The sequence below is a fragment of the Mustela erminea genome, chromosome 10 (genome assembly GCF_009829155.1).
Source record: "Mustela erminea isolate mMusErm1 chromosome 10, mMusErm1.Pri, whole genome shotgun sequence".
NCBI classification, from domain to species: Eukaryota; Metazoa; Chordata; class Mammalia; order Carnivora; family Mustelidae; genus Mustela; species Mustela erminea.
Window position 1 is genome coordinate 1,977,534 of NC_045623.1, and position 26,889 is coordinate 2,004,422.

Consider the following 26,889-nt stretch of genomic DNA (forward strand, 5'->3'; position numbering starts at 1 on the left):
TATGTCTCGTTTTCACCTCATGAGAAAAGACATGCTAGTCACCTTCTTTTGAATATTGCATCATCAAATGTTGGTGGTTTGAGAGCCATTCCACTCACAGACTGGATGATTCTAGACCCTTTCACTTTTCTTCATTTAGACCTAGCTAATCTCTGGAACTGGTACTGACCTAATAAGAGCCTTATTCTGTGACCTAAAAAGGAGTGAGACCAAAAACCAGCAAGCCAGGAAGTTGCTTCTAAACAGGGACACAGCCAGTTAATTGCTGATTGACTGATTTAAAATTCAGAGGATGAAGGCTCTGGCAGCTACAAATAAGAAGGTATTCTTGTAGTTTCTGAGGAATCCCAGTAAGCCATTGTTTGGTCCCCCAATAATGGGACCATGGTCAAAGGAGCAAGACTGATACAAAGCGAAGGTCTATTTTGTGCCAAGTATCAAGAATCAAACCCACCGCAGAGAGACCGGTTTGGGCCGCCCCTTACAGAGAGTGCAACCCCTCCCTGCCTCACAGACTAACTTTTATAGAGCAAAGACCATGTGGTTGAGCCTGGCCACACACAGGTGGCCAATGAGACTGCAACACACAGAGGAAGCTGCACAGCCATGCTGGAAAGGGAACACCTGGAATTTAGTTTCACGCCCAAAGTCAATGGAATTTTTCTGCTGCTTAAAGGGGTGGGAGGCAGCAAGAGCATTTGACAATAAGGAAACCTTCAGACATCTGTCCAGGGTCCCATAGAGTGAGTGATTCATCTGTGATATAATATACATTTATACATTTATATGATTCTTTTTTTTTTTAAGATCTTATTTATTTATTTGACAGAGAGAGATCACAAGTAGATGGAGAGGCAGGCAGAGAGAGAGAGAGAGAGGGAAGCAGGCTCCCTGCTGAGCAGAGAGCCCAATCGGGACTTGATCCCAGGACCCTGAGATCATGACCTGAGCCGAAGGCAGCGGCTTAACCCACTGAGCCACCCAGGCCTCCCACGATTTTTTTTTTTTTTTTTTTTTTTTTTTAAGAGTTTTATTTATCAGAGAGAGAACAAGCACGAGGAGCAGCAGGCACATGGGTAAGCAGACTCCCTGCTGAGCAAGAAGCCCAGTGCAGGACTTGATCCCAAGACCTCATGACCTGCGCTGAAGGTAGATGCTTAACGGACTGTCCCTATATGATTCCTTTTTAAATCTGAGCTTGAAGACTCAGATCTAACTTCACTGGCTCTGTGGCCAGGTAAATACGCCACAAGCTTTATTTATAAAATGGGTCCACACAAGGCTCCTCTGAGAAATACAGATATAAGAGATCCTCATTCACTTTTGACTTTATGTGGGGCTTTTTAATAAAGATCCAAAAAAGGACACGAGAATTTCTGCCCCCTCAAGTGTCTTGAAGTAGCTCCCCATACCTACCTCCCAACCAACCTCCCCTTCCTCGAATTTGTGCGTCAGAACACTCTGATGTAGCCCAGACTGTACTGAGATGCAGCGAAGCGCTGCGACGTCAGACAATTCCAGCTCTCTGGGTCTTTGCCACCAACCAGGAAGATACTTACAGACAGCTGTGACTTCATCAACAGGGCTGCCGGCAGCCGCTGGCAGCCGCTGGCAGAAAGAGGGTGTGGCCACTGAAGGGTCACTTCCGCTTCCGTTGGCGCAGGCGCTATCATTTCTTCTGCCACCGTGACTAAGATGGAAGCGTTTTTGGAGTCGCCGTCCAGACTTTGGGCCGGGGGTCCGGCCCCGGGGCAATTTTACCACATCCCGCCTACTCCTGGTGCCTCCTTGGAGCCGGCATCCTCGTCCTACGGGGGTCCGATTACGCGCACGCAGTAAGTGTTCGGCATCTTAGCCTATACAGGGGGCGGGACGGTGAGGCCTGGTCGGGCCGGCCGGGTCTGAGGAAGCCGGGAAAGGCGAGGCGGGGACGCCGGGGCCGAGAGCCCCGGAGAATGATAGGACACATAGAAAATCAGAAGCCGAACTCACTGCGTGGAAGGGAGCTGAGGCTCTTTCCTCTACCTCGTGCTTCTACCCTCGCCAGAACTCTCTCTGTCTAGGAACCCCATGGTGACCGGGACCTCGGTCTTGGGCGTTAAGTTTGAGGGTGGAGTGGTGATTGCCGCAGACATGCTGGGCTCCTACGGCTCCTTGGCTCGTTTCCGCAACATCTCTCGCATTATGCGAGTCAACGACAGCACCATGTTGGGTGCTTCCGGAGACTATGCAGATTTCCAGTATTTGAAGCAAGTTCTCGGCCAGATGGTGTAAGTTATCTGGAGAATAGGGAATAGATCCCAGATGGGGAGACGAATTCACTGTTTGGGTTTTTTTTTTTTTTTTTTTTTTTAAATCCCCTTAGAAGTTCTAGAGTGGAGGAGTTTGAGGCTGCAGCAGAGGACAGGAAAATTGTTGGGGGTGGAAGAATAGAGTTTGCAATACATAGTTTTCGGCATTAGGGGGTGTAAAATAGGGAAGATTGTGGTAACTTCTTTTGGTGCGGAGGGGGGTGGATGGAATTCCTGACTTGCATTCTATCCCTTTTCTCATAACCAATTCCTTTTAAGGATTGATGAGGAGCTGTTGGGAGATGGACACAGCTATAGTCCTAGAGCTATTCATTCATGGCTGACCAGGGCCATGTACAGCCGCCGCTCCAAGATGAACCCCCTGTGGAACACCATGGTCATTGGAGGCTATGCTGATGGAGAGAGGTTGACTTGAAATAACTTAATTTCCCTGACTACCCAACCTCTAGTGTCCATGTAGTATTGTATCTCTTCCTTCTGAGTGAATGCCACTTCTCAGACCCCATGGCCCATCTTTCAGCTAAGATACCTAAGAAAACCTAAGATGAAATGAATTCTTTGACCTCTTGTGTCCTGTTAGCTTCCTCGGCTATGTGGACATGCTTGGTGTAGCTTATGAAGCCCCTTCACTGGCCACTGGTTATGGTGCATACTTGGCTCAGGTAGGTGTGTGAGAGGGGAGGGACGACAAAGCACTGGGGACTACTTGTTGTCTGCTTGTTCTTCCCTTGAAATTCCAACATGAGGACTAGGCTAGGATCCCTGCTCCTGGGCAGATGGCTTTCTTTGTAGTCTGGAGGCTGTATGTATTGGCACTTACATTCTAGAGACAAAATGGTGTGTCAGATACTTAGTAGACCTGTGTAAAGAGGGATGCCCTAGAATTTACCCTTTAAGTCGGTGTTAGCACAGGTAAGCAGAATTCATTCTGCTGACAGAGGTGGACTGTCCCTTTTTTTTTTCCTTTTTTAAAAATCATTTATGCTGTGGATTTGGAACCGACGGGTATTCAGCCCCTGATATCTCCCGTGTTTTTCCCATTTCCCTAGCCTCTGCTGCGAGAAGTTCTGGAAAAGCAGCCAGTCCTGAGCCAGAGTGAGGCCCGAGAGCTAGTGGAACGCTGCATGCGAGTGCTGTATTATCGAGATGCCCGTTCTTATAACCGGGTGAGGAGGCATATGAGTAATAAAGATGAGGGGACTCTAACTGGTGGGCCCTTGATAGTTGCAGTACCTGGATCTTTGCTTTTGAAGAACTGATTGCCAAATTTCAGATTAGGGGACGATCCCCTACTTGATCTTTGAGCAGCCCTCAGAGACTTCTTCATGGGGGTGAGGGTGGGCATTTTCATTGGGAGCTCTGCTTTCTTTCAGTTTCAAATTGCCACTGTCACCGAAAAAGGTGTTGAAATCGAGGGACCACTGTCTGCAGAGACTAACTGGGAAATTGCTCACATGATCAGGTGATTGAAATTAAAATTACATAATTAAAAATAAGTGGTAGAACAGTTGGGAGGCCCATTGGCGGGCACTAAGCTGGGTTTTTCTGGAGCTCTCAACCAAAAGAATTCTTTGGGTGGAGAGGATTTTGGTAGGAGGGTATAATTGCTTATAGGAATTAATTCCTGCCCGATGGCTTCACAATTTTATTATGCTCTCTTCCTTTTTAGTGGTTTTGAATGAAATACAGATGCATTATCCAGAATTGCAGTTGTACTCTTCTTCTAACTTTGAACTTGGCTGGTTCAAAGATACACTTTTCTATTGTAAAATAAATAAATCCTTTGAAACGCATGCTGAGTGGTTTTACTGTCTGACTAGGTCACACCTGGAGTGAAGGTGTGAAGTACTGCCACACGCCATCTTCCTCCCTGCTCAGAGAACCCTTGGCTCTTGGTTCTTACAGCAAATACAGGATTTTCTGCATGACAGTACAGGAAATCCGCCACTGTCTTCATTTGGGCCCGTACTAGAAAAGTTTTGTATAGAGCCCAGGCTTAATCTTTGTGGGATAACAAAGTGCTTAACATTTTTCTTCAACATATCCATCCAGCTAGATTCTTAAGGATTTTCTGGTAATGTTGGCTACAAATGTGATTTTAGTTAAAACACCATTTCAGAGACAGAAATGTAGCATCTAATAAAGCTGCTGTGGGTAAGGTGATTCCTAAGCAGGACCTGACAGCTTCAATCTCTCACCCATGCCACCCTCTTCACCCTTAATAGATGGAATACTAAATATCTTGAACATTTAATTTAAATGTTTATTGTTCAAATCTAGTACCATAAAGTCTTAAAATTATGTATTCATTTAAAGTCCTAAGTTTAGCTGTGAGTCAAATCCTTTGGGGTGTTAGCCAAATTCTCCCCAAATGGTGTTAAACCTGAATTTTAAAAATGAACACTAGGTGAATCTGATGCATATCCTCTCTAAACTGCTTTGAGAAACTAGTATAGGCAGCAAACTGAAACTACTGCAGAAGTTCAGTAAGGTGAGAGCGCAGATCAAAATATCCCTCCATTTTATCATCCATGTTACAACAAACTAGTAAATGGAAAAGTAAAAGGAAACCATGAGTCTTCTATTTCAGTCTTCACATATTCAGTCTCAACACAGAAAGTAGTCAATAAATACTTGTTTATTGATTAAACTGAATTATAAAAAAACAAAACAAAAAAAACTTCCTTCTACTACTAAGCCATGCGGGCGGAATCCACAAAGATAACTTCCTGGCCAAAACCCAGCTGATCCACTGTTGGTGTTAATGGTCTTAAAAAAATTACCCCTCAAGAAAGTCATACAGTATGCAGAGGACAGGAACCCAGCTCTGCTGAGGCTGGGGCTGCTGTGGAGACTACCAAAGAGGAGGATTAGGTCATTGTAGATAGTTGACCATAGTTCTTGAACTTTCTCAAAGGCAAAGGGTTGACTTCAAAGTCCATACTGTCAAAATGGCATCAGGCAAAAAGCTGGGGAAGAGAAGCCCAAGAGAAGATGGATCCTCAGTTCACTTTTCAGATGCCATGGGTTCATGAAGTTGGCCAAGCTGTTTATGGGCAGGATCACTCCAGTTCACTATATTATAGTGTGCTGGGGGTTAAAAAACCAAAAAAATGGAGGTGAGGAGAAACAGGTGGTAACAAATGTCACCCCTGTACCACCAGGCCCATCACATCTTGAGCATGTCCCAGTCTGTGAAAAGCCTACTAAAATAGGGTTACCTAGAAAAAAACCACATTGTTTATAAATCCATTTCCCCTCATTTTATTAAATGTTCCATTTATGTACATTTTAAAGATGAACCATTTACAAGCCTATGCAGGCTGCCTCCTTGGCTCCCAGGAGGGACATGTTGCTGAAAGCCTTGGGATGGACAGAAGGTGTAGCTGTGGGAAAGCTGGACTTGGGTTTTTGTTCCTTTTCTATGTATGATACAGTACATTTCAGTTTATAACCATGAGTACATACAGTTAAAAAAAATCCCTCATGCAAACTGTAGAAAAATTTTCTTTCCTTGAAGCTGGCAGTGAAAAATAAAGATTCATGTCTTTTTCTTTGTGCACACCCCTGTGTGTTTCTTCTTCAGGTCACCATCTTCTCTAAGCATTAAAAGAAATAAGGAAAGCCACAGGGTAAGCAGGATTTCAACAAGTGGTCTGTCTTGTTTTTAAAGTTCAACACTTAACTTCTTGCACAATTAGCTCCTGGCTGTAGGACATGTGATCTCTGGAACAGGCATACTATCCACTTAACATGATGAAGACCCATACACTGGGAAGGCTCCCACCCTAATGCTGTAATCACCTCAATACCTCTTGCTTGCTAACGACACATGTATGATCCTTTGTCCAGAGTGATGGTGTGAGCATGGGAAAAGGGGCTAAGATCCCAAGTGCAAAGAATATTGGTTTTGTCATGTTTTTGTTGGAGGGAGGGTGGTGAGGAAAAACAAATCTAATTCTTCATTCTGGATGAGAGGTGGTTTCATGCATTTTTAAAGCCAAAATTTTATATCTCAGAGTTGCTGTAGAAACCAACATCTCTGGAGAGGGAAGGAAACAAAGGAGAAGGAAGAGAGAGTTCGGTGGGATTTTTTTTTTCCATTTTCATTTTTATATAAAAGTGTTAAGACCACAATGAAAAAAGTTTTTATCCATATATATAATAAACCAGTTTGTGAGCTACATATTTTTGTCTTTCCCATCTTCAGAAATGTTCTCACATTGACAATGGTTGGATAGCATCATGCCCAAAGACATTGCCACACAGTAAAACAAACAAAAAAAACCAGATGTACTATGATACAGTTGAGGTAAAAGGGGAAACAAAAAATTTTTAACATTCATCCACGAAGAATTTTTTTTCTTTTTCTTGATTTTGTCAGAAAAATACCACACACAGTGATTTAAATTAAAAAAAAAAAAAAAAAGTCACGAAAACCTGTTTTTAGCAGAAGTGAATGACCAATGGGCCAGCTCCTTGGCTCAGATGGGATCACTACTGGTATTCCTAATAATCCACAAATCCACAGGGAAACAGAGTCAACGTTGGGGGGAGTGGTGGCATAAAATTAAAAAATATAAACCAAATACCCGACCTGGCATAACCCCCTTTCCCTAAGTCCCTCTACCCCCCCCTTCACACTTTCCCACCCCCACTCCACACCCGCTCATGATGCCAACACTCAAATCTCCATCAGATCTAGGTCAGCTTCTTCAAAGCCATAAAAGGACTCGGTCTCACTTTCACCCTCAAAGAGCTGGTGAAGGCTTTCAGGCTCAATTGTCTCTTCAGGAGATGACCTGGGTCGGGGAGTGGAAGCTGAGGGCTCCTCAGACTGTTCCCCACTCAGCTTCAGCTGCTCCTCGAGGGAGGCAATGAGCTCCTCCTGCATGTCAGCATTTCTTGTGGGTGAGTTAATGTTGCCATCAGGGCCAGGCAGAACACTAGCCACAAGGAAGGACCGTTGCACCAGCTCTGGACAGTCCCCAATGACACCCAGCACCTCAGCCAGCCAGACCAGCACCAGCTGAAGCAGGACGTCCGAATCACACGCAGTATCTGCCATTTCCCGAGCCTGCTCCTTCCACTTTTTGTGTAGGAAGTTCTTGACAGTTCGTTTGATGCATACATCTAACGGCTGGATTTTGGAGCTACAGCCCGCGGGGACCACTGCAGGCAAGGTGCTAGAGGCACTCAGCATAGCCAGCACCTCTTCTGACAAGTGAGTGCGATGACAGTCCATCACAAGCATGCCTTTGCTGCGCTGGCACGCCGTGTGCTTCTGCCACACTCGGGCGGACCACAGCTCCATGATCTCATCATCACTGTAGCCACTCTCCTTCGCCTCTAGCAAGATAGAGTCTGGCACATTAGCAGGCTGATCCATTTGTCCTCGGTAGAAAACCAGGGTGGGGAGGACAGTGCCATCTGCCAGAATGGCCAGCACCACATCACACCACGGTTCCCCTGTGCCCACTGTCTGCAGGGCATTCTCCTTACGGTCATCACTGCTCAGCACCTCCGTATCTAGAAACAAGGAGATCTCATCAATCGCCACAATCATGGACAAGGGTAAGTCCTGGTTGTGAATCTGTCGCTGTACGAATTCAATGAAGAGTCCTGCATTCTCCGCCACATCCTTAGGTAGGGTGTGGGCCACGGCGCGCCGGGCATGGGGAGTCAGGTGGTGCCGGAGCATGAAACGCACAGCCCACTCGTAAGAGATCTTAAACCCCCCCTCCAAAGAACGTCCTATTTTGGTGGCCTTCTGGAACAAGGTCTCCTCATTCACAGGTAGCTGTTGCTCTCGCTGGGTTAGCACCCACTCAGCCAGCTTCTCTTCTGCCTCTAAGCTCAGGTATTTGCCCTCCAGATTCTCCCCCTGGGAGGCCTGGAAGCGCCGAAGCCAACGCCGGATCCGTCGCTGGGGATTTCGGAAGTGTTCAGCAGCCTGTTCCGTATTGCAGCACAGGGCAAACAGTACCACTCGAAGCTTCTTCACAGACAGCTGCTCCTTCTTGCCAACCCCACTGCCACTACTGCCCCCTATTGCCTGCTCAGGCTCCTGCATGACTGGGCTCCCGTCATCCTGGTCATCGACATTCAGACATTCGGCCCCCTCTGCGGCCAAGGGCGGAAGGGCTAAAGGCTGGGGGTGAGTTGGGGTTGGTGGTGGGGTTGCAGTTGAGGCTGGTGATGGGAGTGCTTGGGCCACAGGAGTCACAAGCTCTTCAGGCTCAGCTGGGGTGGCCCCCGCAGATTTCACAGTGGCAGTTTTATTAGAGGGGAAGGCAGGAGGAGTATATATATTCTTCAAGCTCCGGTCATGCACTCGGTCACGAATGTGGCCATGTCTAAAGGATTGAAAAGAAAGCTCGGTTAAACTAGGAAAATGAAATACTAATAGTAGCAGTGATAATAATAAAAAAAGATGAAATACACTGAAAATAGAAATTAAACCATGAAGTGAATTTCTGTTACCTTGAGTGAGACATCCAAGTGAGTCCTATAGAAAATGAGACAATAAAATGTTAACTCAGAGAAGAAACAAGCCCTCCAGTCTTATATAAATGTCAGGCTGGAATGCTTCCAATTTGGTGATGTCCATCTGAACACCAGATGAGCTAGCCTAGGTAGAGAGGCTCCTGACTCATATGGTAGAACTTATATCCTTATTTTCCTTTTCTGTTGTCCAACTAACTCCCATCTCTACTACTTACCCCGTGGCAGGATGCTGCTGGATCTGTGAGAGGGGTTGAATACCAAATGTTTGGCCATGGCATCTCCCACAGAGGTAACAAAGGTACATGAAGTGCAAGCCAGCTTGATACCACTAAGAAAAAGAATCAAGAGTATATAAAACAAATATATCAATGACACTAGGGATAAAATCTGAGGCCTGATTAAAAAAAAGAGAATATCCTTTCTCCTCTTTCTCAAATTAATTCACGTACCTCCCCCAAGTTAATTAAAAGGATTTAATGTTACGAATGTGGAAAATTAAGAGACCAACACTAAGCTTTCCCTTACCTCACAGAATTTTTAAACAAAGCCAAATACTTGGGGCTCTTGCGTGGAACATGATTGCTGAGAAAGACAAAGAAAAAACAGCATGAGTTAGGGGGTTCTGATCATTAAACAAGAGATCACCAGTTTCTGACAATGCCCCAACAAAAGAGATGCCACTTTAATCCATCTTCACCTCAACCTAAGCCAGTTTTCCTACCATATTAATATTCCCTATTAATATGCATATGTATCACCAGAAGAGCTATTAAAACACACATTCTGACTCAATAGCCTGGGGTTGGAAGGAAGGGCTGAATTTCCAACAAGCTCCCATCTATTGCTGCTGGTGTTTGAGCCACACTCTGAGTAGCAAAATCCTACAAAATCAGAGCACAGACCATCAAAGTCAAATGTACATGGGTTTGACTCTTATCCTACTAGGAGAGATGGACAGACAGCTCTAAGAGCTGAAGGAGGGAATAAAATGAGTTCTGGAGACTCTGGAGATAAGATCACTGGTTTAACCCAGACTTACTTGATCATGTGGTTGGCATAGGCTCGAGAGCAGCAGGTGCTATAGCGACACAGAGAGCAGTGAACGTAAGTAGGGAAATGATTAGGGAAATCCGGAATCTCAAAGCTGCACTCCAGGCATGTCTGCCGACCCATAACACTCCTGTTGAGAAACAAGGAAAATTCCTGTTATTGCCCCAGGAGTCCTCAAATTGTGGGGGCTTCAGACAACAGATCCTGCTAAAAAGGCTAGTAGATTACACTGGCTATAGGAACAGTCGTGCCCACCCAGCCCCCAGCCTCCAGAAGCCACTGACATTTTCCTAACAGCTCTCTTCTGGATGTTGCGTCGGACGGGGGGATAAAGGAAGACAGGCAGAGGGTCCGTTGAGGAGGTCAGGGGTGTTGCCTCCTGCAAGGTGCTGGGAGGTGCATCATTGGAGGAAACAGGAACAGTGCGTGGCTGCCCTCGGGAAGCCCGGATTGTCACCTGCGAGCCAAGGGAAGGAAAAATTAGATACCAGCCATGCTAAACCTTGAATACTAATAATCTCTATTCCCCTCCACTTGGATCTATATAAGATACAGTGACAAGTCTTTTACCTTTGTGCCTGGTTTCAAACCTTCCAGCTGCTTGGGTTTACGGAAAGTTTTATGATGCTGAAGCTTGTGTTCAATTTTGTCCTTGGCAAAGAGAAACTGCAGCCGGCATTTGTTGCAGTGATAAACATTCCTCTTCTGAAGGGGGAGAAAGAAAGAAAATCCCTTAAAGATTCCCAATAAATTTTCTTCCCTGATGAGAAGGCAGATGCATGCTAACAATCACTCCTTCCCCCTTTCTGTGGATAACTGAAAGAGGAAGAAATACACAACACCAAACCTACCACTGAGAATCATCACGTCCCATGGTCCCAAAGAAAGGCAGACTCACAGCCAGGATGACTAGGTCCTCCAACCATCTCTTCTTGACTTGGTTTAACAATGTGGATTAGTGGCTTAAGCTTTACTTGCACCTATTTTGTCTTTATAATGCAGACAGTGCTACCTACTTCTGGATATTCTTTCTTTTTTTAAACACAGTAAAATGTACATGATGGAAAAAAAAATCATCACTTTTTATTCCACGCCTTCACAATTTAAGTTTGCCTTCAATTCCAACCCTCCACCTCTTTGCACAGAAACAATTTGCTACTAGTTTCCTGGGTATTCTTTCAGACATAGCCACATAACACACACACACACACACACACACACACACATCTCCAATCATGACCTCCCTGTTTGTCCTTTTTCTTTAACATGAATAACAGTATTCTTCTATAGCTTTTCTATACCTTTCTATTCCTTGCTATCTTTCCTCTTAACACTTCAATATATATACATGCATCTGTTCCTGTGAGACCAGTTTGAGGATTCAGACTGCCTAGTATTGAAGTCCTTCAGAAACAGGACTCAGGTCTATGGTTTTCTTCCCAGGATAACAAGGCTCCATTACCTGAGTACAAGGGACAATTTCCACACTGCTCTTTGCAATACACATGTGGGGGATTATAGGCAGTCACCCCTATGCAAATTAAGTGTGTGAGCCCAAGACGGAGCTCACACGTGAGAGTGCAGGCACGTGAGTGCAGACCCAGGCAAGTGTTCAGCACAGGTGCAACCATGTGGTTCTCCATTTTGTGCCTTCTCTATGTACCTTCACTCTCCTCTTCTAGTGGCTCCTTTGTTGCAGCATTTAAAACAAGGCCCTATTTATTCCATCTTAAAAACAAAACACAAAAGCAACGACAAATTCTCTTCTGCTACCTCTTTCCCTGGATGTGCCAGCCCTCAATCTTCCCCTTCTGAAACTTTAAAAAAAAAAAAAAGTTGTCTCCATTTCCTCCCTCTTCTTCATTCATCCTGCTGAAATCTGACTTCCACTCTCCTAACCAACCACATGGCTCCTACAACGTTGCTGAATTAAAGGCTGGCCTCTAAATTTCTATGGTGCTTGTCAGCTTGGTGTCTATGGCTTGACATCTATGGTGCTCCAACATTCAGATCATACCCCTGACTTCAAAACACTTTCCTCCCTTCAGCTTCCTTGACATCAAGTCTCTTCTGGATTTCCTCCTAGGACTAAGGTACTGTATTTGTAGACAGAGTCTTCAGAGGTTCTAAGCCTTCATCTTATTCTCAATTGGGGGTGAAGGAACATGGCAATTTCTATGTTTAAAATCACTTGATTTATATAATTCCTAAGTATGTTTTCCACAACCCAAGCTTTTCTCCCAGGTTTCAGACCTAGATAATCTGTTTAACAGACAACTATAGCTGCTGTCCACAGACACTGCTAACTCAGAATACCCAAACATGTAATCCCCACTTCTGCCGCCAACCTTTCTTTCTACCGTGTTTCTATCTCAATACATAGTTTCACCATTCATCCATTTTTCCCGAGCCAGAATTTTAGGCACTATTCCTAACTCCTTTCTCACTACCTTTAGCAAATCCATCTCTAAATCATAAATACCACTTACCTTCTCAGTTATCTCTCAACACTATCCTTTCTTCATTTCAAAGCCAAAAGCCACTACTGTCTCTCATCTAAACCAAAAGAGCCTTTGATGTGTCCCCCTAACTCTGGTCCTGAGCTCTTTCAATTCATTCTCCTGTTGCAGCCAGTATAATCATAACTTAAAACAAATTTGAACTTACCACTCAAGGACTTAAAAAATTCCTTTAATGCCTCCCCAGTGACTCATAAAGTTGAAACTCCTTTTCATGGCTTACAGGATTCTCCATCACCTGTTTCCTAATTTCCAACCTTCCCCTTGTAGCCCACACTCAAACCACTTCCTTCCTTTAATTGAACTTCCTTTACTTCTTTGAACCTCCATACTCTCACTCTGTGCTTTGGAGAACACTCTTCTTTCATCCCACTTCACTTGGCTTACCCTTCCTCATACTTCAGATCTTGAATACTCTTCTTCTAAGGAAGCTTTAGCAGGCTCCCAAAATAGGTATATGCTTTTCTTTATCTTATACTTCCCCAACACAATATTCTCCATGCTCTACTACTGGTCTTGTATATCACTAAATCCCTGGCACCTAGCTCAGTGCATGGCATATAACTGCAATTTGGCAAATTTTTGCAAACATATATACAGTATCTTCTCTACCAAAATTATCTGCCTAGCTCAGCCCTGGCCCCAGCATCCATAAGACTTTAAGAATGAGAATATGGGAACTGCTTGGCGCCTGGTACCTGGTGCCTCATGTAATGCTGTTGGAATGCATTGCCATTTTTGAAGACCTTCAGGCAATAAGGGCAGAGCAGATGCCGAGTATCCTCATGGATCATCCGAAAATGGACATCTACCTCAGAGTAGAGGGAGGAGCGATATTGACACACCTGAGTCACATAAGAGGGAAAATAAGCTAAGAGTGAACAACTGAGGCCTTAAAAAAGAGGTAGCAACAAAAAGGTCAAAATAAGTTTTCCTGAATGTACAGAAATCAAATTATTATTCTGACTCTGTAATGCAGGGCTGTTTGTGATAGATTCAGCTGTGGATTAAGATAAAAATAGGGGATGGACAAGAAAGTCTAAGAATACATTTTGTGACTACGAGGAGTAAAGTCTTCTTTGTCCATCTCTACGGAGCCACTTCCGGAGACACACTCCTGCAGTACATGTGTTTGTTCTCTGACTGGGTTCCCTGGCTGGGTACATGCACATGTTCCTTTAATGTTTTTCTCTAGTACGGAAAATCCTGAAAACAGACCCTAGATTTATTATTTCTTCTGGATCTCCCCAGAGTTCGTAAATCTGAGTGTATGCAGTAGGTATGCAGCAATGTTCATTTATGGATTCTTTGTATTCAGCCTGAGAGCAAAATGGCAAAATGGCTAAAGCTCCCTAAAGAAAAAGGCAATACCTGGCAGACATAAGGCATCTCTCCAGGCTTATGAGTATCCTTCATATGCTGGAGAAATAGTGGCTCACTCTCAAACGCCCACTCACAGATCTTGCACTTGGCTGTAAGAAGAAAAATAATCAATAAATCCACCTGAAAGTAAGACCAAAGTCCTGCTAACTCATAATCTTTACTCCCTCTGACTTCTCTATCTTCACTTTCAATAGACGGTAAATCATTAACTCTCTTCTTTCTTTAAACCAGTTCTGTCTTAACATCTCTTTTCCTTGTGCCTCTAGCTCAGACTTACTACAAAGCTCTATTCTAGGTTCTATAAGACATTTTAATTGGATATTCTATCACCAACTCGAATTCAACCTCTTCCTGATTCCTGGTTGTTTCCCCTCGCACTTCCCCACGTCCTCCTACAGTTAGGCACTATCTCTGAGTCTACACCTCTATGTTCTGTCACCATTATTTCAGAATGTATCTAGGAATGGTCATTTTTCCATTCTCAGAGACAAAAACTTGGTAGAAGCCCACATGATTGCTACTACTAATCAGGTGGCTTCCAACACCTCTCATCTCTCCAATAAATACAGTGTCTATGCTTTACATACCATTGCCAAGTGAGTTATTTTAAATTACTACACTATTTGATCCCTAAGCTCAAAGACAGACAATGATTGTCTCCTATGAAGAATTCCAAACATTTACCAAATATCTCCTAAATGAGTATAAGAATTTGTCCTCAAAGACTGACAATCATGAACAGAAGTTCTTGCCTTGTTATGAGTTGTTGAGATGATTAAACTCTGAAACTGGCATTCTGTCAAGTTTATAAGACTGCAATTCTGAATTTTTGGTAGTAACTTTAATTGCTACATATTTTGAAATAAAGAGACAAAATAATTTTCTTATAGTCAATGGAATTATTTTCAAGTTTTTGCAAATGTAGAAATTGTAAATTTGAAGCTTTAAGCATTTGCTGGAAAATATCCAACCCCTGTTCCCCAAAAGAGTGAAGCTGAAATAATTCTTTAAAGTAAATAAAAACCAGGGATCCTTAATCTGGGGTCCACGGACGATGCCTTAGGGAACCCTGGTAGCCCCTGAAATTATTAGCATTAGAGTAAAATGTTTACTTTCTGGGAAGAGGGTTCAGAAGTTTGTGTTTATCTCAAAGGGGTATGGCAACCCATTTAGAAGCACTGCCCAGAGGGCAGCTGGGTGGCTCAGTCGTTAAGAATCTGCTTTTAGCTCAGGTCAAGATCCCAGGGTCCTAGGATTCTTGCACTGGGTTCCCTGCTCAGTGGGAGGCCTGCTTCTCCCTCTGCCACTCCCCCACTTATGTTCCCTCTCTCACTGTATCTCTCTTTCAAATAAATAAGTAAAAGCTAAAAAAAAAAAAAAAAAAAAAAGCACTGCCTAGACATTTGTTAGGTCTTACAAAGACACAAATAAATAAAAATTCTGTTCAGAAGAATTAAGAGGAGCTCTAAGATACATAAGCTGAACATTGAAAGAACAGGGGGGTTTGCCAGACAGAGCAACCAAGAGAAGAGAACAAAGGTAAGGAGATATGGAAGTGCACAGCATGTTTGGGAAATAGTAACTAGTATCAATTAAAAATGACAATATTTGGGGAGCACCTGGGTGGCTCAGTCGTTAAGCGTCTGCCTTCAGCTCAGGTCATGATCCTGGGGTCCTGGGATTGAATCCCACAAGCAGGGAACCTACTTCTCCCTCTCCTTCTGCCTGCTGCTCTGTCTGCTTGTGTGCACACACACTCTCTCTCTCAAATAAAGAAAATCTTTAAAAAAAAAAAAAAAGACAATATTTTCTCCTTTCCCCCCTTTGCCTCTTAATTCAATTTGTCATTAATTGCTTTTCTTTTTTTTTTCTAGAACACCTTTAAATATTGGTCCTTTCCAACCTTCTGCCTTAACCTTTCTTATTCTGTGTTCTCCTTGAGCAATTTCATTCAACCTTGAAGCTCTTCCTACAACCAATGTATCGGCTCTCTTGATACAGCTGTCATACATCATCAATAGTAACAACAACACTAATTAAATATCCTAACACATAAACACCATGCTAACATTTATATAGATTATCTCATACCAAGAAAACCAGTGAGATAGAAACATAAGTCACCAGTGGATTTAAGACATCTCTATTAACCATCCGCATCTGTTCTAGTTCCAGAAGAGCTGGTATGGAAAGATTCAGTCAGGAGACAGAATTAACTAATTTTGCCAAGTGGCCATCCTAACACAGTCCCTCTGAGCACCATGACCCTCATGTCCTTGACACCTAACACAGTCTCTTACTTTGAGAAAACAGGAGTGAACTACTACAGCTTCTGCTGTAGTAGTTAGTCTGCTTTCTGTTTTCCAAATTATGAAAGAAAGGATAGGGGCGCGCCTGACTGGCTCAGTTGGTTAAGCATCCAACTCTTGCTTTCAGCTCAGATCCTAGAATTGAGCTCTGGATCAGGCACACCCTGCTCAGTGGGGAGTCTGCTTGTCTCCCTCTCCCTATGGCCCTCCCCTGCTCACGTGGGCGTGCTCTTTCTCTAAAATAAATCAATCTTAAAAAAAAAAAAAAAAAAAAAGGGAAGAAAGGATAGATATCTTATACCTTCCTAAGGTTCAGCCAACCTCATTATTCCCTATTATCCCAAGACTTTATCAAGCAATTAGTTCCCTCTTCGTTCAGTCATTTTCCACACAAGTTCCTTCCCAGCATTTGACCATGGTTAAGCCTGAAGCATCCTTCCCTCAGCTCTACCTCTTCTTCAGTCTACTGCCCTTAAACAAGTATGAAGAAAAACATAATGCTATTAAGATTATACTATTATGATAATTTAAGTGTAATGATCCACTGATGTTTGGGACAATTCAGGAAATTTGAAAATGGACTAGATATAGATGATATTAAGGATTTATGATTGCTTCTGTTAGGTTTTGACAATGGTATTATGGCTGTATATAGAGAAGGGTCTTTATTTTTTAGAGATACATACTTAAGTATTTGGGGTGACATGTCATTATGTATGTAATTTCATTTAAAAACACTTTAGGGGGGGACGCCTGGGTGGCTCAGTGGGTTGGACCGCTGCCTTCCGCTCAGGTCACGATCACAGGGTCCTGGGATCAAGTCCCGCATCGGGCTCTCTGCTCAGCGGGGAGCCTGCTTCCCTCTCTCTCTCTCTCTCTCCATCTACTTGTGCTCTCTCTCTGTCAAATAAATAAATAAAATCTTTAAAAAAAAAACAAAAACAAAAACAACAAAAAACAAACAATACTTTAGGGGCGCCTGGTTGGCTTAGTTGGTTGGGCAACTGCCTTCAGCTCAGGTCATGATTCTGGAGTCCCGGGGATCGAGTCCCACATCGGGCTCCCTGCTCAGCAGGGAGTCTGCTTCTCCTGCTGACCTCTCTCTCTCTCTCTCGCTCTCAAATAAATAAATAAAATCTTAAAAAACAAAAACAAGGGGCGCCTGGGTGGCTCAGTGGGTTAAGCCGCTGCCTTCGGCTCAGGTCATGATCTCAGGGTCCTGGGATCGAGCCCCGCATCGGGCTCTCTGCTCAGCAGGGAGCCTGCTTCCCTCTCTCTCTGTGCCTGCCTCTCCATCTACTTGTGATTTCTCTCTGTCAAATAAATAAATCTTAAAAAAAAAAAAACAAAACCAAAACCAAAACCAAAACAAAACAAAACACTTCAGAGGGGCACCTGGGTGGCTCGTGGCTTAAGCCTCTGCCTTCTGCTTGGGTCATGCATGGTCTAAGAGTCCTGGGATCGAGCCCCACATCGGGCTCCTTGCTGAGCAGGGAGCCCACTCCCCTCCACTGCCCCCTGCTCTGCCTGCCTCTCTGCCTGCTTGGGATCTCTGTCAAATAAGTGAATAAAATCTTAAAAAAAAAAAAAAAAAAACCTACTTCAGAAAAGGAAATTTTTTTTCAAAAGTAAAAAGAAAGCAATGGGGGCGCCTGGGTGGCTCAGTGGGTTAAGCCCCTGCCTTCGGCTCAGGTCATGATCCCGGGGTCCTGGAATCGAGTCCCGCATCAGGCTCTCAGGGAGCCTGTTTCCTCCTCTCTCTCTCTGCCTGCCTCTCTGCCTACTTGTGATCTCTGTCAAATAAATAAATAAAATCTTTAAAAAAAAAAAAAAAAAGAAAGAAAGCAATGGGTCCAAAAATACTAATATTAAAAAATAAGCTACTTTTATCAGGATCTGCCATATGTATGGGAAAGAGGACTTATACAAGAATCCAAGAATAAAACTGATACACAGTGAAATATAAAAAATGTAATTTACCTCTTTGGGTTAACAATTTCTCAGATTTTTGATCAATATAAATTTTAAGTCACATGATACTCAAAAATTAAAAGTCAGACATAACAAGAGTGGAAAGTGAAAAGGATTGATGAGGTTGTGACTGGGAATTTCTTTACCCATAAGGAAAAACTTATCTTTCCACACATAAATTAACAAAAGCCCACCCACCAGATTCTGTATAAAAATAAGATGGGGGCGCCTGGGTGGCTCAGTGGGTTAAAGCCTATGCCTTCGGCTCAGGTCATGATCTCAGGTCCTGGGATAGTGCCCCACATTGGGTTCTCTGCTCAGTGGGGAGCCTGCTTCCCCCTCCCTCTCTGCCTGCCTCTCTACCTTCTTGTGATCTCTGTCAAATAAATAAATAAAATCTTAAAAAAAAAAAAAAAAAAAGATGTATTCACTAGGAAGTGTAGATGAGTTATTCAGATTTTCCATCACTGACAGTGAAGACTTTGGGGCCCTATAGCAAGACAAAGTTGGCTACTCTGCCACTAAATGCATAGTGGTTGATTCCAGTATCTAGTCTATTCCCGAATTATTAGTCCAAAGTTCTACCATCTCATTAATTTTTAAATCCTGATTACATGCTGAAGTGGTATTTTGGATATACTGAGTTAAATAAATTATACTATTAAAATTAATTTCAGAAATGCCTAGCTGGCTCAGTCGGTTAAAGCATGCAACTCTTGATCTCAGGATTTTAAGTTCAAGCCCCATGTGGAGTGTAGAGCTTACTTAACAACAAAACAAAGAAACAATAAACAGTTATTTAAAAAAAAAGAAGTTGTTTAAAAAAAACTTTTAAAATTACTTTTTTTACTTTTTAAAAATGGCTACTAAAAAAATTAAAATTGCATATGTAGCTCACATTGTATTTCTATAGACCAACACTATAGTAAGCCACGAATGGCAATCCCACTACTCTTGCCAAAGCCAAGGAACTACAAAGGGAAAGCAGTGCTTTCCTGAAACAGATTCTGGAAAGACATGGGAAGATACGCTCTATTCCTTGTCTGCACTATTTTGTGTCTGAATGTAATGCCCGAGATTAATACAGCCACCCTGCTACAAGCCAGAGACAAGAGAACAATAGCAGAACACTCAAGTTCTGGGTTACAAGTTTACTCTACCTCAAGGACTCTCAGTTAAACAATATAATGGATATCCTTATTGTTTAGCTCATTTTTAGTTAAGGTTTTTAATCTGCAGCAAAAGCATAGAGATGACATGCATATTTCTTCATGTGTTTGTTCATACAGTTTCCCATCACCTAAAAGGTTTTGTTTTTTTTTTAAAGATTTTATTTATTTATTTGAGAGAGAGACAGTGAGAGAGAACATGAGCGAAGAGAAGGTCAGAGAGAGAAGCAGACTCCCCATGGAGCTGGGAGCCCGATGCGGGACTCGATCCCGGGACTCCGGGATCATGACCTGAGCCGAAGGCAGTCGTCCAACCGAGCCACCCAGGCGTCCCGCACCTAAAAGGTTTTCTTATTACTTTCTTCTGTCTAAATCTTTTTATTTATTTATTTATTTACTTATTTATTTACTTGTATTTAAAGACCTTAAAAGTTAGGGGCAGCTGGGTGGCTCAGTCGTTAAGCCTCTGCCTTCTGCTCAGGTCATGATCTCAGGGTCCTGGGACAGAGCCTCACATTAGGCTCCCTGCCCAGCGGGAAGTCTGCTTCTCCCTCTCCCACTCCCCCTTGCTTGTGTTCCCTCTTTCACTGTGTCTCTCTCTGTCAAATAAATAAATAAAATCTTTAAAGAAAAATAAGTAAATAAAGATCCTAAAAACTTGGGCGCCTGGGTGGCTCAGTGGGTTAAGCCGCTGCCTTCAGCTCAGGTCATGATCTCAGGGTCCTGGGATCGAGTCCCGCATCGGGCTCTCTGCTCAGCAGGGAGCCTGCTTCCCTCTCTCTCTCTCTCTGCCTGCCTCTCCATCTACTTGTGATTTCTCTCTGTCAAATAAATAAATAAAATCTTTAAAGAAAAATAAGTAAATAAAGATCCTAAAAACTTGGGCGCCTGGGTGGCTCAGTGGGTTAAGCCGCTGCCTTCAGCTCAGGTCATGATCTCAGGGTCCTGGGATCGAGTCCCGCATCGGGCTCTCTGCTCAGCAGGGAGCCTGCTTCCCTCTCTCTCTCTCTCTGCCTGCCTCTCCATCTACTTGTGATTTCTCTCTGTCAAATAAATAAATAAAATCTTTTAAAAAAAAAAAAAAAAAAAAAAGATCCTAAAAACTTTAAGTATGACTTTCTGGGAAATCTAGCCTCAATGACCTTTTCTGTAAACTATTTCACCTATCATTGGTATTATACAATGCATAGGTTTATAAATAAATATACTGTCTTTTTCTCATTTTCCTTTATATAATTTTTGTCTTAGTACAACAAAACTGGAAATTCCCTGAAAGATACAGGAGATATTCCAGGAAGACTGGTCTCAAATCCTCACAATGGCACCTTACTAGAGATGTGCGCTCTCAAGTAAATGACTTAATTTTTGTGAGTCTGTGTTCATTCTGTATTTCCTCATCTGTTAGATGTACAGTGAAGGTGACATTCCACACCTCATCTTACATTTCACTGAAAGCACTGTCTTAATGGTATTTTATGTTTATAATGCTATCTTTTGTCTTATGTAAAACCTACCAGGGTACTAACTAAAGTGGAGGTCCAAATATAGATGATCTCGGTAAGGCACCCACTGCATTACACTGTATACATTACAACACGTTACAGTGGTCCTGAACCAAACCCCTAACAATTCTAGCACTGAATTCAATTCAGGCTTGAAGAGAAGTCTAAGTTCTAAGAATAAAGGGTGAATGAAGTAAGGAATTTATTAGAAATGTGCAAAGGGCTTCCTCTAAACTGATATTCATACAGAATGATGGGCTCTTCCCAGTGCCATTCAATGAAGAACAAAACATACCCCTACAGTTTAAGAGTTTCCAAACTTACTAGTCGATTCATAAGGACTATGAACATTTTCCAAGTGGCACTGGAGCTGGAAGGGTGTGGAAAACTGGCGGTAACAGTGTTGGCAGATAGTATGACCATCTACCTCACCGTTCTGCTGATCGAGTTCTACATGATGTTTCATATGGTTCATGAATCTGTAGCAGAGCACAAGAAGTAGAGAAAACAAAAAAATCAGCAGCCAGGGAATCCCAGAACACATATTATGTACCACCCCCTGCCTTGTTTGGGACAGTCCTTTTCTGAGCCCAGAAAAGGGTTCTTGAAACTAAGAGTTCTGTGGAAAGATGTACTGGTTTCCCTTACCCCACGCAAAGTTATCTCTTATTATTCCCACAATACCTCCTCCTTCTGTAGTACCACTTACTGATTTAATGATAATCCTTAGATTGGATATCAGGACTACTGCTCAAAGAGAAAAGACAAATTTCTCATCCAGGGTTAACTTCTGAGGCTCTTCAACACTTACCGAATGTTGTTCTTTAGCCTTTTGGTACAATGTGGGCATCGGAAAGATGTGGCAACCTTAGGGAAGTTTGTGAGCTGGGCCACTTTGCCACCATCCCGTCCGTAGTAGAAGTCATCTACTAGCATGATGAGTTTGGTCTGGACAGCATCACCCACATTCTCATTTGGCTCTGGTACTTTGGAAGGCGGTGACAGAGCAGGAATAGGTGTAGAAGAGGGTGTGGAAGCAATAGGAGCTGTTTTCTCAGGGGATGGGGGCTTTGCAGCTGATGGGACACTGGGTTCTGAATCCAGAGACTTTCCTTTCTTCTGGTATTCCACCATTTCTGGGCAACAGTACTATAAAGGAAAATCACTGTAGTTATCTTGGCGGCTGGGATATGCCAACTCCCCAACCTCATGAACATCTCCTGGGAATGGTTTGGTTCCGTTTCACCCTTCAGTTTTCTATAGTGTTTCTAGGATTATGGCTTCTTCTAATGGATATTTATTTATAGCCATATGCCTCTCCTAACCCAGTATCTTGTATTTCTCCTTCCTGCCTTGGATACTTCAACCACTTACTAGCGTAACTTGCCTCTGAATTCCCCAGCAAGAAGAAATTCCAATCTTTGTGTCTGGACTAATACCAAAAAAATGAAAAGGCTAGAAATGAGAACTGGTTAATGACGCCTGGTTCATCCAAGGACAATAAACAGAATATAAACTGAGGGGTATCTAGGTGGCTCAGTCGGTTAAGCATCTGACTCAGCTCAGGTCATGATCTTGGGGTCCTGGGACTGAGCCCTGCGTTGGGCTCCCCACTCAGCAGGGAGTCTGCCTGTCCTTCTCCCTGCTCAGGGAGTCCCTCAAATAAAACCTTACAAAAGAAAAAATACAGGTGTCTGCGTGGCTCAGTTGGTTAAGTGTCTGCTTTTCACTCAGGTCATGATCCCAGGGTCCTGGGATGGAGACCCATGTAGGGGTCCCTGCTCAGTGGGGAGCCTGCTTCTCCTTCCTTTGCCTTTCTCCCTGCTTGTGGTCTCTGGCTGTCTCTCTCTCTGTCAAATAATAAATAAATAAATAAATAAAGCAAGCAAGCTTTAAAAAAAAAGGAAGAAAATAAACCAAGGTCAACTTGGTTTGAGTTGATTATCTAACAAACCTGTCCTCCTGTGCTCCTGTGTAGTTTCAAAATCAACCACAACCAAGGAATTAAGGTTGCATATGTTCCAATCTACTTGAGAGTCTTTAAATATATCCTTCTACATTCCAAAGTATGAAACTCTTCTAAAATAGGCCAGAAAGGAGCATAACCCTTTAAGAAACTTCTAAGTCATTTCAGAGTCCCTGCTTCACATGCTCCTAATCCCAGAGGAGGTATGCAGTGGTAGCCACTGAGGCCGGATCCCCATCAAAACTGCTATCACTTACACACATGTGACCTCTCAAAGCTTCAGTAACACGGAATTGAGCATTACACCGTGGACATATTTTCCGTCCACCATCCTGGAGGTCGAACACTGGGATGGAAGAAGAGGTCACTGGAAGAAGTAAGCAGCATTGATAAGATTAATGAGATGATGTTACTGGCCCTTTGAAGAAATGTTAAACCACCCCTGAAAGGCATATTAAAGGTTGATACGCAAGCATGAATGATCATTATGAGGACCATTCTTTTAACTCTAGGCCAGGGGTCAGCAAATCACAGCTCCTAGACAAAATCCAGCCAAATTTCTATTTGGCCCATGAGCTAGGAATGGATTTTACTTTTTTTGGAGGTTATACAACTTTTTCTTTAGTTGAGGTAAGACATACTTAAAACTTAACCTCTTAACCATTTTCAAGGGTATAGTTAAGTATATTCGCATTGTTGTACAAGCAGAACTCTTCATCTTGTAAATCTGAAACTCTATCCATTTAACAATTCCCCATTCCTCCTTCCTCTTAGTCCCTGGCAACCCCCGATCTACTTTCCATCTCTGATTTTGACTCCTCCAGGTACCTCATATTAAGTGTAATCATACAGTATTTGTCCTCTTGCGACCAACTTAGTTTAGTACTTAGCAGAATGTCCTCAAACTTCATGAATGTTACAGCATTTATAAGAATTTCTTTCCTTGAACAATATGCTACTTTATGTATATACCATATTTTGTTTATTTATTCATTGGTTGATGCTCACTTGGACTGCCTCCACTTTTTGGCTATGGTGAATGCTGCTGCTATGAACATGGGTATACAAGTATCTGCCCGAGGACCTGCTTTCAATTCTTTTGGGTCATAACCCAGAAGCAGAATTGCTGAGTCAGATGGTAATTTTATACTTCACTTTTTGAGAGACCATCATACTAATTTACATTTTCACCAGCAATGCACAAGGGTTCCAATACCTACACATTCTCACCAACACTTGTTACTTTTGTTTTTTGGATAAGAGCCATCCTGATGGGTGTGAAGTGGTATCTCGACATGGTTTTGATTTGCAATTCTCTAATCATTAGTGATGGTGAGCATCTTTTCATGTGATTTATCTTGTTTGGAGAAAGGTCTATTCAACTCCTTTGCCCAGTTTTTAATTGGGCTGTTTTTTTATTGTTGAGTTATGCTTTATATATTCTAGATGTTAACCCTTTATCAGATATATGATTTGCAAATATTTTTTCACATTCACTGGGCTGCTTTTTCACTCTGTTCACAGTGTCCTTTGATACCCAAAAAGTTTAAAATTTGATGTAGTCTCGTTTTATCTATTATTCCTATATCTACTGTTATATTTTTCTTTTGGTGTCATATGCAAGAAATCATTGCCAAATCCAATGCCATGAAGCTTTCCCCTGTTTTCTTCTCTTACAGTTTCAGCTCTTACGTTTAGGTCTTTGGTTTGCAGAATTAATTTTTACATATGGTGTTTAGGTCCAACTTCACTGGATGTGGATGCCTGATGTTTCAGATACCATTTGTTAAGTGTTTTTACATTTTTAAATGGTTGAAATGAAAGCTAAATAAGGTATTCTGACACATGAAAATTACATATAATTCAGGGGTGCCTAGGTGGCTCAGTGGGTTAAGCTTCTGCCTTCGACTCAGTTCATGATCTCAAGATCCTGGGATGGAGCCCCGCATTGGGCTCTCTGCTTGGTGGGAAGCCTGCATCCCCTTCTCTCTCTGCCTGCCTCTCTGCCTACTTGTGATCTCTGCCAAATAAATAAATATAATCTTTTAAAAAATTACATATAATTCAGAGACCATAAACAGTTTTAGTGGAACATAGTCATGCTCATTTGTTTGTGTACTGCCTGTGGCTGCTTTTGTACAAGGGCAGAGACCATATTTAGTGCACAAAGCCTAAAATACTATCTGGTCCTCTAGAGAAAGTTTGCCGACCTCTGCTCTAGACCACTGAAAATCCTTATGCTCGTATCTTGTCTACACCTGAAAACCTCTCTAGTACATCCCAACTTTAAAATCTTGTGTAGAAATCTACCTCCTCTGTGAAGCTTCTTTTTATTATTATCCCACCCATCTCTGATCAACTGGTCCATTTCACTCATCTCCACAGCACAAGAAACACAGAATTATCTCCTTACAGCTGATTTAGTTACACTTTTCACAGTGGCTATCCCTTTCCTACACTAGAGTTTTTTGTAGAACAAACTGTGGCAACTACATTTTATGTCTCTATTTCAAAGCATAAAGTGCTAAAGTAACAAATACTTTATTAATGTTTCTGAATGACTGGGTACTCCGTCTTTCAGAGTACTGTACCTTTCATTGAAGATTCAGGTCCGCTGGTTCTCTGGGAGCCATGGGCAGAGTTGTTGTTGGATACCACCACTGGCCCAGGACTCTGGCCCAGGGAAGGGATGGTGTTAAGAGTATTCACCAGTTTGGCTACTTCATTGCTATTTTCACCTGTAACCCCAGGTCGCTTCACAGTGACAAAGCTGGCAATGCTCACTGCAGGTGGAGAGGGGAAGGAGGGAGCTATGTTGGCCAAGTGAAAATCATCTGTTCTCCACCCACTGCCCCGCCCAGCACTGCCATCTCCACTTCCCAGGGCTCACCTAGCTTGGGATTGGGGGTCTGGCTGGACTGGCCTGGAGGCTGAGCAGCTAGCTGCCCCAGTGAGGTCGGCTGTGTGGCAGTGGGAGTGGTGGAGGTGCTGGGTGTGGACTTGGTCTGCTGGGACTGGGACTGTGGGACGGTGCTCCGAATGGTCAGAGTAGCTGGGATGACAGTGGTGAAGGTGTTGGTGGTGGGCCGCACAGGCATTGTGGAGCCTGGCCTCACTGGGGTCATCTGAGAGAACACTTGTGGGACTCCAACTGTCGGCTTAACAAACTGGGTACCTGGGGCTTCAAAAAAGAGACAAAGAAAAGCACCAAAGCTTGGTCAATAAGCTCACCTCTCATACATTCTACCTGTATTTACTGAAAATACTAGAATAAGAAAAGGTTACTGCCCCAAAGTGTTTGGTGGCCATCAGAGGTGAACAAGAGTAGCACACACTCTATTGTCTAAGACAATACATATCCAAGGTGATAAAAGATCTTATAGTAAGGAATCAGCCCTATTAAACTGAAGAAAGAAGATTCCTATCAACTCTTCTCACAACACCTTACCACACTGCCTTTTTTATCCCAAGAATTTAATCAAGAGTGGCTGGACCTCAATACTGGAAGAGGAAGGATAAGTACAGATAGGAGGCAGTGTGCATATATATAAGGCCAAAGGGCAGATGCAGTCCTAAAAAAAAGCCAGCTTTCTCTCTCAGGATACTAAAGGAGTCTTCCAGTCTTTCATATGAACTCAAACAGAAAACTGACTATGCCATTCTACTAGCATCCCAGAGGTCAATCTCCTTGCTCAGCTGTAAATAATTCCATTAACAAATATATAAGAAATATCAGAACTAGGTAAGTTAAATTCATTAGACTTAAGGCCAAAAAGCACTGTGTGGGCTCTGAGAACAACAACAAAAACTTAGGAAGACGAGCTTATGGAAGCACCCAAAGAACAATTTATTAAGATATTTTTTGGCCTGAATTGCAGTAAACTTACAAGAACTAAATAAAGAACTGTGGAGGAAAATCACAAGATTTTAAAAAAGTATTTTAATTTAGTTTCTTTAAAAAAAAACTACTAACGAGTCACTGGCAAATTTATTATCAAAGGATAGGTCATTTGTTTTATATCCAAAATCTATGCTGTAAAATTAAAGCAAAATAAAGTTTATAATCCCACCATGTAAGTGAATAGACTTATTAAGAAATGTGCAATTTGGGAGTTTTCATTAATAATATTCCTTCAGGATAACACACGTAATAGCTGACTAAAACACCAGAAAAGGACTATATAAACCCTGTTTGAAGGGT

The 26,889-nt window shown here is 42.7% G+C and overlaps 2 protein-coding genes and 1 long non-coding RNA gene across 9 annotated transcripts in view; 2 read left to right on the forward strand and 1 right to left on the reverse strand.

Annotated features, from left to right (window-relative positions):
* Window positions 1–1,646: 1,646 nt before the first annotated feature.
* Window positions 1,647–6,762, forward strand: PSMB4 (proteasome 20S subunit beta 4). 2 transcript variants are annotated; one of them, XM_032301821.1, is made up of 7 exons: window positions 1,647–1,835; window positions 2,064–2,270; window positions 2,571–2,717; window positions 2,893–2,974; window positions 3,362–3,478; window positions 3,686–3,774; window positions 5,899–6,762. In XM_032301821.1, the coding sequence occupies exons 1-7, from the start codon at window positions 1,696–1,698 to the stop codon at window positions 5,981–5,983; spliced, it is 867 nt and encodes a 288-aa protein (XP_032157712.1). In that variant the 5' UTR covers window positions 1,647–1,695; the 3' UTR covers window positions 5,984–6,762. The 2 variants fall into 2 exon arrangements, with proteins under 2 accessions (XP_032157712.1, XP_032157711.1); XM_032301820.1 differs by lacking the exon at window positions 5,899–6,762 and adding an exon at window positions 3,982–4,106 and having other exon boundaries at window positions 1,648–1,835.
* The window catches only part of POGZ (pogo transposable element derived with ZNF domain), a 50,169-nt gene continuing 28,212 nt past the window's right edge, over window positions 4,933–26,889 (reverse strand). For 3 of the 6 annotated variants that reach the window (XM_032301798.1, XM_032301794.1, XM_032301795.1), the window contains 14 exons: window positions 25,579–25,869; window positions 25,280–25,498; window positions 22,946–23,055; window positions 21,534–21,871; window positions 21,047–21,201; window positions 13,760–13,860; window positions 13,087–13,233; window positions 10,440–10,574; window positions 10,154–10,326; window positions 9,859–9,999; window positions 9,345–9,401; window positions 9,035–9,147; window positions 8,796–8,820; window positions 4,933–8,668 (listed from right to left, as the gene is read on the reverse strand). In XM_032301798.1, coding sequence (XP_032157689.1) covers window positions 6,997–8,668; window positions 8,796–8,820; window positions 9,035–9,147; window positions 9,345–9,401; window positions 9,859–9,999; window positions 10,154–10,326; window positions 10,440–10,574; window positions 13,087–13,233; window positions 13,760–13,860; window positions 21,047–21,201; window positions 21,534–21,871; window positions 22,946–23,055; window positions 25,280–25,498; window positions 25,579–25,869 — 3,677 coding nt within the window. In that variant the 3' untranslated portion in view covers window positions 4,933–6,996. The remainder of the gene's footprint in view (window positions 8,669–8,795; window positions 8,821–9,034; window positions 9,148–9,344; window positions 9,402–9,858; window positions 10,000–10,153; window positions 10,327–10,439; window positions 10,575–13,086; window positions 13,234–13,759; window positions 13,861–21,046; window positions 21,202–21,533; window positions 21,872–22,945; window positions 23,056–25,279; window positions 25,499–25,578; window positions 25,870–26,889) is intronic. The other 3 variants (XM_032301799.1, XM_032301796.1, XM_032301797.1) reach the window with 2 other exon arrangements.
* Window positions 8,381–11,704, forward strand: LOC116567034. The gene is made up of 2 exons (XR_004276086.1): window positions 8,381–8,469; window positions 9,045–11,704. It is a non-coding gene; the product is annotated as an uncharacterized LOC116567034 (long non-coding RNA).